Source organism: Marmota monax, unplaced genomic scaffold (assembly GCF_021218885.2).
Source record: "Marmota monax isolate L192 unplaced genomic scaffold, Marmota_monax_Labrador192_F-V1.1 WCK01_AAM20220418_F8-fsc00051, whole genome shotgun sequence".
In the NCBI taxonomy this organism is placed as follows: domain Eukaryota; kingdom Metazoa; phylum Chordata; class Mammalia; order Rodentia; family Sciuridae; genus Marmota; species Marmota monax.
In genome coordinates, this window is record NW_026695202.1 from 15505178 (window position 1) to 15518004 (window position 12827).

General features: G+C 62.6%; 1 protein-coding gene across 5 annotated transcripts in view; it reads left to right on the forward strand.

Annotated features, from left to right (window-relative positions):
- Nucleotides 1–6418, forward strand: part of Arhgap8 (Rho GTPase activating protein 8) — a 61560-nt gene extending 55142 nt beyond the window's left edge. For 2 of the 5 annotated variants that reach the window (XM_046429214.1, XM_046429215.2), the window contains exons 9-12: nt 1921–1998; nt 3064–3192; nt 5111–5214; nt 5994–6418. In XM_046429214.1, coding sequence (XP_046285170.1) covers nt 1921–1998; nt 3064–3192; nt 5111–5214; nt 5994–6293 — 611 coding nt within the window. In that variant the 3' untranslated portion in view covers nt 6294–6418. Of the gene's footprint in view, nt 1–307; nt 1999–3063; nt 3193–4164; nt 4782–5110; nt 5215–5993 lie in introns of those variants that run through there. The other 3 variants (XR_009225385.1, XM_058574189.1, XM_058574188.1) reach the window with 3 other exon arrangements.
- Nucleotides 6419–12827: the final 6409 nt, after the last annotated feature.

Below are 12827 nucleotides of genomic sequence, written 5' to 3' on the forward strand. Positions count from 1 at the left end.
AGGCGTACACATCAGGCATTCCGAAGCAGTGGTCCTCGGCCCCAAGGGTGGACCACAGTGGTGTCCTTGCAGCAGAGCTTTTAGTGTCACATGGCCACTGGTCTGGTGGCCTGGCTGTCCTGTGCTGCCTGGCGCATGTGAGAGCCCCCCTTTCACAGCCTCGGGACTTCATTGGCTGCTTTGCTCAAGTGGACATGAGCCACTCGGTTTCCCTCTGGCCAACTTTCACAGGCTAAGGTGGCTGCGGCCTTGCTGGCCGCCCGCCAGGGGCCTGCCCAGCTGCTGAGGCCACCAGCTTTCCTTCCAGGTGGCCCCTCCACCTAGGGGAAGAGTCCCTGAAGCCAGAGCAGCGCAAATGGGGTCGGCGTGACCTCTCCAGCCACGGGTGGGCCCCACCACCTGCCCCGTCACCTCCTCCTGCCTCCAGTGTCACTTCAGCCGTGACCCGCGGGAGCCCCAGCAGGACCAGTCCCACACAGAACGCGATTGACCCGAGGCCTTGTCCTGGGCTCTGCATTTCATGGGTTCACCCAACGGTGGTGCCCACACGGCTGGACGCAGCACGAGCCCCTGGCCCTCTGCCCTCCTGGCCATGCAGCGTGGGTCCCCTCTCCGCAGGCCAGCTTGGCCGTCTCTGGAGAACCTGCTCCCACATGAGGTGCCTGAGAGTCCGTCCTGGCTGCACGCCAGGTCCTGGGGCCTGCACTGGGGGGACAGACGGGCAGCTGTGGTGACACCGCCGTGCCCGAGCCCTGGCGTGGCCCTCCGTGTGACAGTGGGCAGTGGGCCTTCCCGCCTGCACCCCAGCCAGCCCACCTCCTTGCTTTCTCTGCCTGTTGACGTAAGGTCCAGCCTCGGGGCCTGTGTCACCTGCCCCTCCCAGGCAGAACTGTCCGTGTCCCTGACACCCATGACCCTGGCTGCCCGCCTCCCACCTGCACTGGGACCGCCTGATGCGTGTGCAGTCCCCGAGCACCTGGGGGAGGAGCCCGGGTGTCCACAAGGTGGCAGCTGACCTGAGCTCGGGAGGAGGGACGGGATGGCCGCCCACTGGGGGAGGGGTGCTGCCCCACGAGGGGTGCCGAGGCCGCGCCCGCAGCATGAAGGTGGGGTGGTGGGGAGTCAGGCGTGGCTCTCAGCTGCTGCCGGGCGCCTTCTGGGTGCTGTGTCCCCTGCTGGGAAGGCTTCCCAGTGGCAGGTGGGGCGGGGCCCCGTCACCCGGCTGGTGATGTCGGTGGCAGGAGGCCCACCCCCCGACCTTGTCGCTAGTTTCAGGACCCCCTGGTTCCGTGGAGCCCGTGGCCGTCTGTCCACCCCATCTGCACTGGCCGGGAGCTCTCGGAAGTGTTGTGTGTCTGCAGCGTCCCGCGTGGCTCCAGCAGCAGTGGCCTGAGGGGTCACTTCATATGTAGCTCGTGCAATTGAGCGACTGGGCTTTTTATTCTGTTCAGTTTTAACTGATGAATTCACACTTCGATCACTGTGGGCAGCTAGGGCCTGGACCTCAGGGGAAGCTGCTTGTTCCAGGACTCCCAGGAGCCAGGCACATGCCAGGCATGACTGGTCCTCTCTGCAGCCCTGGGGGCAGGACCTTGTGGCCTTGCCCTACTGGCCAACAGGTCTGTTGAGGCTCAGAGAGACTGAGCGCATTCTCCAGGGTCACACAGCTGGTAGGAGGCAGAGCTGGATGGGAACCTAGGTCTGTCTGACTTCAGCATCTGTCCCTTTCTGTCCCTTGCCAGGGCCATAGAGGGAGAAAAGTGGGAGCTTGGGATATTGAAAACACTTAAGAGGGATAAGTGAAATCACAGGAGGGTTAGTGGGCTGGAGCATCCCCTGCCAGGCACAGGCAGGCAAGGCCATGGGAGGCGGGGTCACAGAAACGTCCAGAAACCCAGGTCCTGGCTCTTCTCCCTGCAGGACTGCGCACCGAGGGCCTGTTCCGGAGGTCGGCCAGTGCCCAGACCGTCCGCCAGGTCCAGAGGCTCTATGACCAAGGTGAGTGCCCCACCCGCCCACAGCCCTGAGCCCCAGAGCCAGGCCCCAGCGGGCCCCAGCGAGAGCCCAGGGCCAGGAGCAGCCAGTGTGGGGCCCTGGGCAGACCCACCGTCTGGCCTTGGGGCTTCTCCACTCAGGCCGGGTGGACGCAGGCTCAACGGACATCCGAGGGGCAGGGGATATTCTCTGGGGTCTGCAATAGCAGCCCCCCAGCCAGCCCAGCCCTGCGGGACACCTGCCCTCTGTCCCGCTGACTCCCCATGTCCAGCCCACACGCGCTCATGAGCACCAGGCCCACGGTGCGGAGCTTGGGCACCAGTCTTCCTGTCCAGCCTGTGTGCTGCTGTGTCACCCAGCTGGGCATTGACATCTGAGGGCCAGGGCCCTGACCCCAGGGAGCTGCGTCCTAGCCAGGGGCAAAACCTCGCCCCAGGAAGACAGCCCCCCCAGGAAGACAGGTCCCCCCCAGGAAGACAGCCCCCCCAGGAAGACAGGTCCCCCCCAGGAAGACAGCCCCCTTAGGAAAACAGCCCCCCATGCCCCCCCAGGAAGACAGCCCCCCAGGAAGACAGGCCCCCCCAGGAAGACAGCCCCCTCAGGAAGACAGCCCCCCATTCCCCCCCAGGAAGACAGCCCCCCCAGGTCCAGCCCCCCAGGAAGACAGCCCCCAGGCCCAGCCCCCCAGGAAGTCAGCCCCCCTTGGCCCAGACCCCCAAGGAAGACAGCCCCCCAGGTAGAGGGCCCCCCAGGCCCAGCCCCCCAGGCAGACAGCCCCCCCAGGCAGCCCCCCCCAGGAAGACAGGCTCCCAGGCCCAGCCCCCCAAGGAAGATTGCCCCCCCAGGAAGACAGTCCCCCAGGAAGACGGCCCCCCAGGAAGACAGTCCCCCAGGCCCAGCCGCCCCAGAGCTGGTGGGAAGAGCACCCGCCTCCGGCGGCGAGGGGGACCGAGCTGTCCCCAGGCCTGTGGCCACCATCTTGCCCTGGGTCACACCATGTCACAGCCGCCATCTCTAGGTGCCATCTCTAGGCGGCAGGAGGAGCTCACTGTGCCACGCGTCCTGCAGGGAAGCCCGTGAACTTCGATGACTATGGGGACATCCACGTCCCTGCTGTGGTCCTGAAGACCTTCCTGCGGGAGCTGCCCCAGCCGCTGCTGACCTTCGCGGCCTACGAGCAGATCCTCGGGATCACCAGTACGTCTGGCAGGGGCTGCGGGTCCTCGGGGGCCACCTACCACCAGGTCAGGCCCTGGCACGGCTGGGGTGGCACCGGCTAGCCTCACCCTGTGGCCATCTGGCGCAGAAGGGACCTGTGGGGCTCCCTACCACGCAGTGAGGTCTGCCCCCACTGACCTCAGCCAGGCCACACTGCCACGTGGGGCAGTGCCTCGGGGGGCAGCCTGCCACAGGCGGCAGAAGACATCTCTGGATTTGGGCGTATTGTCCTGGTCAGGCCCCGCTCTGCCCACCCCATGCTGACCCCCAGGAGTCCCTGCCCCTCAGCTCTCCCCTCTGGAGCGGGGTCCCCGGGTCCCTCCCCGTGTTAGTGCGAGATCCCGTAGCGCTCTGGGACCCGCCGCAGCTCGGGCAGGTGCCCGGGGCTCCACGGCGGGCTCAGGAACGCCAGGCTTGCCCAGGAGGGCAGCACCTGGGAAGGACCACCAGCCCCGGGTCTTTGCCATCCAGTGCCATCTCTTTCTTCCTCTGGGAGCCCCGGGGTGCAGAGGGCCAGGTTTGGAGCTGACTGTAGACAGCGTGGCGAGGTGTCCCTTCCCCTGAATCAGTGCTTCGGGCCCTGGTCCTGGGAGTGACCTCTACGCTTTGGGGTGACCCAGGGTGGGGCTGGGCATTCCGGAAAGGCCAGCGCGTGGTTGCAGGGTTGGGCTTTCAGCCGTGGGCTGCGGCCCAGCTCCTGAGGGCAGGCAGCTGGAGACTGGGTCTAGTCACAGGGCCACCCCTGAGGGCACAGCACCCCAAGCTCCCAGAGCGCCACATTTTCCCCTTTCCTCAGGGTCTCTCCCGGCTCCTCTCTCAGACGGGAGGTGGCCCTCCCACAGCTGCTCAGAGTGGCCGGGCTCTGGTGCCTGGTGGAGGCCGGGGCCAGGCTGGGCCTCGAGGGCCAGTCTGCCGGTGCCCACGGCGCGGTTACCTGTCCCTGTCCACCAGCAGCCGGGCCTGCAGGGCTGTGATGCGGAGGAGAGGCCACCTGCAGAGTCGGGACAGCAAGCCCTAGCCCCGGGGCTGAGCTCTGCCTTCTACACCAGGGCTGGCTGGAGGGGGGCCGCGGGAGCATAGACCCTAACCCTGATGGAACGGCACAAGCACACGGTGGGAGCCACCGCCCAGGAGGCCACGGCGCAGCCCCATGCCCTGTCCACGCCAGGATGGCCACGGCAACGCGGGGCTGCTCCTCTTTCCAAGGGTCTCACCCTGCCCCCCCTCCTTCTGTCCTCTCCGTCTCCCTCCCTCCCTCTCCCCTTCTCTCTATCTCACGCACACACATTCTCCCCCACGACCTCACCTGTCCCTCCTCAGAGCTCCCCTTAGTGCTGTCCTCCTCCTGTGCACACTGTAGCCCCGTGTCCTTTTTGATGGCTCCTTAGCGCTCCACAGGCACCATTCCTTGTGATAATTGCTATGTCCATTTGGCCCCACCAAGCGGCATCAGACCTGTTTCCAATCGTGTTTTGCTCACTGGTCATTTTACAAGGAGATTCCACAAGTTCCGAAGCTGTGGTTGTTGAGAACCAAGATGGTACCAAAGGCTGAGGAGTGTGTGGCAGGTGCCCATGGGGAGCCTGGTGACACCTACTGATGGCGGTTGGGGTTGAGGTCACTGAGCAGGAGTGTAGGGGGAGGGGTGGGGCAGACGGGGGTCCCGGAGGTGGGACAGCGGCCGACCCCTGGCCTAGACCACTCCTATTCCACGGACTCGGCCTCCAGCCCCCCAGGACCAGGAGGGGGGATGGCCTGTGCTGAGCGCACCCCCTCCGGGAAGTATGCGTGGTGTCCAGGCCCGAGCACAGTCGGCGTCCAGAGCTGCCCAGGCCACACCGGCCCCTTGGGCAGGCGAGCGTGCGGGCCCCAGGACAGCGAGGTGGTGCTGTTGCAGGTGTGGAGAGCAGCCTCCGCGTCACCCACTGCCGCCAGATCCTGCAGAGCCTCCCCGAGCACAACCACGCTGTGCTGCGCTACCTCATGGGCTTCCTGCACGAGGTGAGCGGCCCAGCCCGCGCCTGGCCGGCGCCTCTCCCCCACGCCAGGCCGGGCCCTGCCTGCCTGACCTGGGACACGTCCTCAGAACACTGCTTCAGGTGGCCAAGGCCTTCGTCCACAGCCTGGCCAGGTGAGGGCTGCGGGGAAACCTCCCTGTGGCCAGGAGGGCCAACCACGGCCTCCCGCCCTGCACCTGGGCTGGCCGTCCGCTCCTGCTGGCCACCTCCTTCTCAGGCTCCTTTGCTCTTGTGCCTCGGCTTGGGCTGAGTCTGGGCTGGGGAGGCCTGGCACACAGTAGGCCCTGAGGCTGGCACACAGTAGGCCCCGAGCCAATGGCAGGTGATTCCTGCGAGGGAACCAGGCACCCTGCACTTTGGGCCCACAGGCCACGTCCCAGAGGGGACCAGCTGGGGCCGAGGCCAGAGAGGGAGGTGCGGGCAGAGCTGCCCTCCCACCACAGAGTCCAGGGAGGGTCCTACCGCCACAGAATCCAGGGAGGGGCCCTCCTGCACCTTCCGGCTCCTGGCCACTCGGGTGGCCGCCCGGCCCAGCCCGGTCCCCACCTTCGCCTGTCCTCTCCTCTGTCCCCGGGTCTCATCACCACCCCTGCCTTCCTCTCTGAAGGACGCTCATCCTTGGGTTGGGGCCGCCTGGGCAGTCCCGGGTGATGTCACCTTGACAGGCTCGGCTTAATGCCATCAGCAAAGACCCTCGCTTTTCAGACAAAGCCAGACTCTGGCTGAGCCTCTGCTGGGGCCCCACCCCTCGTGTCTCGCCAGGTGTCCCGGGAGAGCCTCTATAACAAGATGAACAGCTCCAACCTGGCCTGCGTCTTCGGGCTGAACCTCATCTGGCCGTCCCAGGGCTTGTCCTCGCTGAGCGCCCTGGTGCCCCTGAACCTCTTCACTGAGCTGCTCATCGAGTACCATGAGAAGGTCTTCAACCCCCCAGAGGCCCCCGGGGAGCGCGCCCCGGGCCCCACGGAGGCAAGCGGGCAGGGCAGCCCCCTCTCCAGGCAGTGTGCCAGGGCGGGGGCACCCCAGGCCTCACCATGCCTGTCCCGCCTCCGTGTCCCCTGAGGGTGGCCAGGAGACACCTCTCTTGTTGGATATGTCCCCCCAGCCCGTGCGTCTGTGTCCCAGTGTGTGTTTGTGAACTTGCCATCCGAGATAGTAATCAGGCATTAAATGAACGTGGAACTGTGGCCAACACGTCCTGCTTCTGATTCTCCATTGTGAGGCTGGAGTAAAACCGCGCTGTGAGGATGATTCTCTGAACTGTAAGCTGGTGGCTTCCGGGAACCTGCGGGCAAGGGGTTTGTAGCTGTCAGCGCTGCCACAGTGCTGTGTAACAACCGCCTGGGCTCACCGACTTCACACAGCCACTCAGTGTCGCCCACCAGCCAGGGGTGTGCTAGTCCCATGTCCGTCCTCTCACCATGCCTGAGATGAACAGGAGGAGGACGGTTTCCAAGGCCCCAGTCGTGGCTGCTCGGCCTCCATGCTTTGGGCCTGTGGTGAGGGGCACACCACGGGAGCGCATGGTGGAAACTGCTCGCCCGGGGGCCAGGGAGTGAAAGAGCGGAGAGGAAGGGCCAGGGACTAAACTCTCCTTCGAGGGCTGCCTCCAGGGACCTAGCTTCTCCCACCAGACCCCCCCTACTAAGTGTCCCCCCAGGAACACCCCAGGCTGGTGACCACGCCCCCAGCTGAGGCAGCTTTGGGAGACATTCAAGATCCAAGCCCTGTCCGAAGGTCAGCTGATGGCTCTGTGGGTCTCTTGGGGGCTCTCTCCATGTCCGGGCTGGGCTGGCCATCAGCTGGGGAGACGTGGCTGTCCAGCAGGTGCCCCCAGACGCTCCAGCAGCCCGCGTGGGCACATCCTCAGGGTGGTGCCTGCACAGAGCTGTCCCAGGCAGGTCCCGAGCTCTGGCTGGCTCTCTGTGGGCTCCACTGGCCAAAGCAAGCGCCACGGCCAAGCCCAGGTCACACAGAGGGCTATGTGGGAGGGTAAGACCTGGGCACACCGGGCAGCCCCCCTGCGGAGGGCACTGGGACATGTTGGGGCTCTGTGGCCTCAGACACCTGGGTAGTGTAATGGGTCCTGTGTCCCCCTGAACTGCGGTGGGGAGGGCTGTGATGTCCACGCTCCCAGACCATCCTGCTTAGGTCACATGCCCAGCCTGGACCGATTGCTGTGGCAGGGACACGCCGCTCAGCCAGGCTGGGACGAAGCCCTGGGCAGCCTGATGTGGCCGGGAGGAGGGTGGACCTCCGGACACCATGGCGGGCTAGGCCACCTGCGGCCATCGCCCAGGAGCCTGCCCCAGGGAGAGGGGACACTGGGAACAGAGGACGAATGTTGGCAGCAGCACCGCCGTCACCTCTGCTGGCTGCACGGTGACCCAGGTGCCCCTGGGATCCTTAGGGTCACGCCAGGATCTGCTCCCCTTCCGCGCCTCTCAGGGCCTCCCCTGGACGCCACGCCCCCCCTGCTGGGCTGTATTTCCTGCCCTGCTGGGGTTTGTGGCATTCAGAGAAGGGACCAGCTGTCCTCTGAGCTGAATCCCAGCACCTGTCACTGGTGACACTGTGTTCCCGAGCACAGAGCACGTGAGAGGCCAGGGAGGGTGTTGCTCCTTCCTCCTGGACATTGGTGCTGTCCCCGAGGCCTGGGCACTCCGTTACTAAGGGCGTCCATCCTCGCAGGTTCTTGAAGGTGTGTCTGGAGCAGAGGGACGGGGCCCAGTGACAGCTTGGGTGGGAGAGAGGATGGCTCGCAGCCCCACCTGCACTACAGGACAACATGGCCACACGGGCAAGGAGACGGGTGGCGCCACCCACAGGTCCCTGCTGTGGCTGCCAAGGTGCACAGTGGTCCTGGGCCCGGCTGTTGGCCCCGTGGCATCCCAGCTGGGACCTCTGCTGGGGGGGCGGGCACAGGGTCCCCAGTAAGTAGCACTCCTCTTTTTTGCCCAGGTAAACTGAGAGAGGCAGGCTCAGAAGTCCCTCAGACAGAGGCCAGGTGGCTCCCTGCAGCCCACAGACCTGCCTTTCCTCTGGGGCCAAAGGCCTGGGCACCGGCCACCCTGACACGGACAGACTTGTCGCTGGTCACTGGCCCCGCTGCAGGGGCTGCAAGGACGGCCGGCTCAGCCGTTGGTGCCCGGCTCCCCTCCAGGGGCAGCAGTGGGGATGGCCCCTCCTCCTCCCAGGAGGGGCAGGAGCATCACCCCCACCTGGGGGGTCTCTCCAGGGGTCCCGGGGTGTCTGCTGTTCTCATTCCTAGTCTAGGGGTGAGGACCTGGGGGCGGTGTGTGTGTGTGTGTGTGTGTGTGTGTAGTACGAGATGTGCCCGGGGCCACCCAGCGGGGAGGGGCAGGACTGGGGTGCAGACCTGCGCAGACCTTTGCTCCGCCCCCTTCGCCCCCTTCGTGGAGCTGGGGAAGGGAGGCCTCCGTCTTCCTGTCTGTGCAGTAGGGACACATGCTCCCTTCCAGCTTCAAGACACCGCTCCAGCCACAGGCCTGAGCCAGGGTCACCTGCTCACGTGCTGTGACCTCAGGCGGGCAGAGCCTCTGCCCGCCCTTGAGTCCTGTCTGAACACGGCGACAGAGCTGGCGCCCCACGCAGGCAGGGAGTCCCTCTGCCCCTCGTGGCACTGCGGACTTCTCCTGTCGTGTGGGAAACACCTTGATCATCAGGTTTAAAGTGGGTTTGGTCCCCCGGGTGGCCGCACGCTCTGCAGCACTGTCCACCTGGGGCCCACCGAGGTCGCCGTGAGCTGAGGGCTCTGGCTCACAAATGCCCCAGGAGCCCCGCCCTCCCCACGGCGGCCCCCAAGAGGTTCCAGTCCTGGCTGGGGGCTGCCCGTGTCCCCACCGTCTGGAGCTCCAGGGACAGGACATGGGGGACCAGGACCAAGCCCTGTCGGAGGGCTTCTGGCTTCTTCTCTCCCCCTCCTCCAGCCCTCTGCTCTCTGTCCAGTGTCTAGTCTTCCTCCCGGCTGGCCAGGTCCTCTGTCTTTCCCCTTCCCACCCGTCACTCACCGGCACTCGGCCAGAGCCCTCTCCTGTGCCACCCAGAAGCTGGTTCCGTTCCATTTCTCTTCTGTTCTGCTCCACAGCCGCCCCCTCCCTCCCTCCCCTCTCCCCTGTCCCCCCCACCCGTTCCCCCTCCCTCTGTCCTCTTTCTTTCAACAGGGCCCTCAGCTCTGACCTCTGCGGGCTCCCCAAGGGTGGCTCTGCGTGATGCCCACAGCAGTCCCTGCCGTGTCCTGGCCATAGCCTCTGGAGAGCCACGGCCTCTGTACCCCGTCAGGGGGACGTCCATGCTCACAGAACAACCCCAAACGGCTTTGGAGTTGTGTTGCCAGGGAAAAATACAAGGGAAGACATAAAGACGACGGCTCCCTTCCGGGGGAGTGTGGGCAGCGTGGTGGCCACAGCATTAACAAGGCCGTTAAATCAGGCCTCATGCATTATGCAGAGAGGGGCCCGGAACCGCGCCTGGGAAATATGTTTCAACTTTCCTGACTCCTCGACGTCCTCCCACGGCTCCGTGGATCATAGCTCCTCTTTCATAGATGGTGACTGTGGAATCGGGCTCGGGCTGTGTGGCCCCCTCGCCCTCACCCCTATCAAAGCCACCTCCCCCATCATTTCCATGGCCCGGAAATGCAGGAAATGTGTCCCTCATTTCAGTTAAAACAACGAGGACTCGGGGTGTCTCTGTTGACAGGACACACAGAGTCGCCATTCACTTTTGCAGAAATGGCAGGGCTTTAAGGGACCCCAGCCTGCCCAGAGTTTGTAAGGCAACGTCCACTGTGAGTTATTGAGACCCGTCCAGACCCGAGAGTCTATAAGCCAAGGAGTGCCCCTCGCCCCACCCGAGAGAGCCAGCCTGCTGCCCCCCGGAGGGCCAGCTCCGGGCACCCCACTCGTGGTGCCAGCTCAGCTTCACCACCGTGACCCTCGGTAAGCGGGTGGCCGACAGAGGGAACTGGCAGTCACAAGGCTCAGCTTGAGGTTCTGTCCCATGTGGCAGGGGTGGGACTGGGAAGGCCTCCCAGCTTTTTCCCAGGTGAGCAGCCCCTTTGCGATTTCCCGTCCTTCCGAGCACCTGCTTTGTGCCAGTCTCAGAATTAGAGATGAGCAAGGTATGCCGGCCACCTCACAGGGAGAAGCAGAACGACCCAGAGGACCAGCAATCCCAGCCGCTGGCTCCCAGGCTGCAGCCCAGGGTGTAGGCGCAAGGAAGCGGGGCTTATGTGGCGGACTATGTTCCTCTTAATTCTTAGGAAATAAACGAGTGCTGCGTACAACAAACATTTTATTTAATCTGTGGGGTTTGCAAGATGAGTGGGCACATCACCCAGGACTGTGGCCCTGAGGACAGGTCGCAGGGTTCCACTGATCTACCTCCCGTATGCGCGGCTCCTCCTTAGCCCTGAGGGAGCGGTCAGGGAAGGGGTGGACCTTTCCCCAAACAACTCCTGAAACAATACAAAAAGGTCTAAAGCTCCTTCCCTGCACTCTGAAAAGAATATCTTACAAAATCCACGAGAAGGCAAGAAAGCCAGGGGAACAAAACCCAGAGGGGACCCCGAGGAAGCCAAGTCACCAGCCACATGGGCAGTTGCCTCTGATGCTAATGGAGTCCACCCTGCAATGGACAGCAGATGTGTCAAGACGCCCGTGAAAGCAAGACCTAGGTTCAGGGGCCTGAGTGCAGAGGCAGGTTGGTGGCAAAGGGACTTGACCAGAGGGGCCATGTGCACAGTGAGCACTGAGGTCCAGGGCACCTGTGTCCACCCTGGATGAGCGGACTTCAGACACCGCAGGGCCTTTGGCAGCGATGAAATGGTCGGTATATTTAGAAGACCTAACTGTCATTAATGTGAATGTCCTAACAACCGGAATTTCATACACAAGAAGGAATAAAGACTGTGGAATCAAAGGACAAATGACATTTCTATGATTATGGTTGGAGAACAGCTCTCTGTCAAAACTGAGAGACCACCAGGGCTGGGGCAGGGGCGGGGGCTTGGAGACTGAGCACCTGTGAGGCCCTAGGGTCCATCCCAGCACCCCGGTAGAAAGACAGACAGGAAGGGATAAAAGAAAGAAAGAAAAAAGAAAAAAATAGACAGGGAGATTGGCCAGGCAGAGTGAAGTCATAAGTAACCTGAACACCGCCATCAACCACCTTGACCTAATTGGTATTTATAGGATGCGACTCCAACAACAGAGGAGCGCACATTCTTTGCATGCACACATGATAAAATCACCCATCTAGCCTATCTTCTGGGACATAAAATATATCTCAGTTGATTTAAAGGATTTGAAGTCAAACCACAATGGAATAAAATTGGAAATAAAATCATGTGCAGGAAAAAATACCTAAGTGTATAAAAAATTTTGGAAAAGGGACAAGAACCACATAGATTCATGTATCAACGAAGAAATCATAATGAAGTGAGGAGATGATTCGAATTCAAATTGAAAATAACCTGAGTCTGTGTAAAGAAAACCACATCTCAACATTTGTTGAACAGAATCTGAGCAGCATGTGGGGGGAGACCCAGGGGCTCGAGGGGGAAGGGAAAGAAGAAGAAATTGAAAATCAGTGACTACACCTCCACCTTAAGAATGCAGAGGTCGCCAGGCAGGGTGGTACACGCCTGTGATCCCAGTGGCTCTGGAGGCTGAGGCAGGAGGATCATGAGTTCAAAGCCAGCCTCAGCAACTTAGCGAGGCCCTCAGCAGCTCAGTGAGACTCTGTCTCTAAATTAAAAAAAATTAAAAAGGGCTGGAGGTGTGGCTCGGTGAACACTTGGGTGCAATCCCTAGTACGAAAATTAAAAAAGAAAGAAAGAAAAAGAAAAAGAATATATAAATGTTTCAGAGTAAACCCAAAAAAGGAGAAGGAAATTAAAAGGGTTGGGGTTGGGGTGCGGATCAAGTGGAGCACTGGTCTGGCATGTGTGAGGCCCTGGGTTCTATCCCCAGCACCACAAAAAGCAAATCACACACACACACACACACACCAGGAATCAGCAATGGCAGGCGACAGCGAGAATCAACAAAGCCCAAATCAGAACCGCCCAGAGATTCGAAGTGTCCTGCAGATAGTAACTGCAGCAGGCTCGGCCACCCCTGGGCCACCAGGGGGTATCCACTCTGGAGGGAGACCCTCTGGGGAAGCCACATGGCCGTGCGTGAGGGTGGCAGATCGCCCCCACACGTGGGCCCCCTGTGGGCTTGGGGTTGGAGACTATGGGGCTTTAAACCATCAACATGGCCCCAGGTGCTCGGGCCCCAGGGCATCTCTAGCCATGAGAGTCTTGCAGAGGCCCTGGGACCCCAGGGCAGGGCTCTCAGCAATTCCTTAATGAACCCGTTCAGCCAGGCCCTGGCACTGCATGGCACCTCCAGCCTTCGCAGCCCCGAGGGTCCATGGGTGGACGCGGGCGTGACGGGTCCCTGGACATGACCGCTGACTCTGTGTCACGTGCCTAGTTGGGGATGCTGGAGGCCTGTTTCTAGATCTTTCCAGAGGAGACTGGCCTAGAAGTCAAGAAGACCCTCCCTCACCTTCACGGCTGCACAT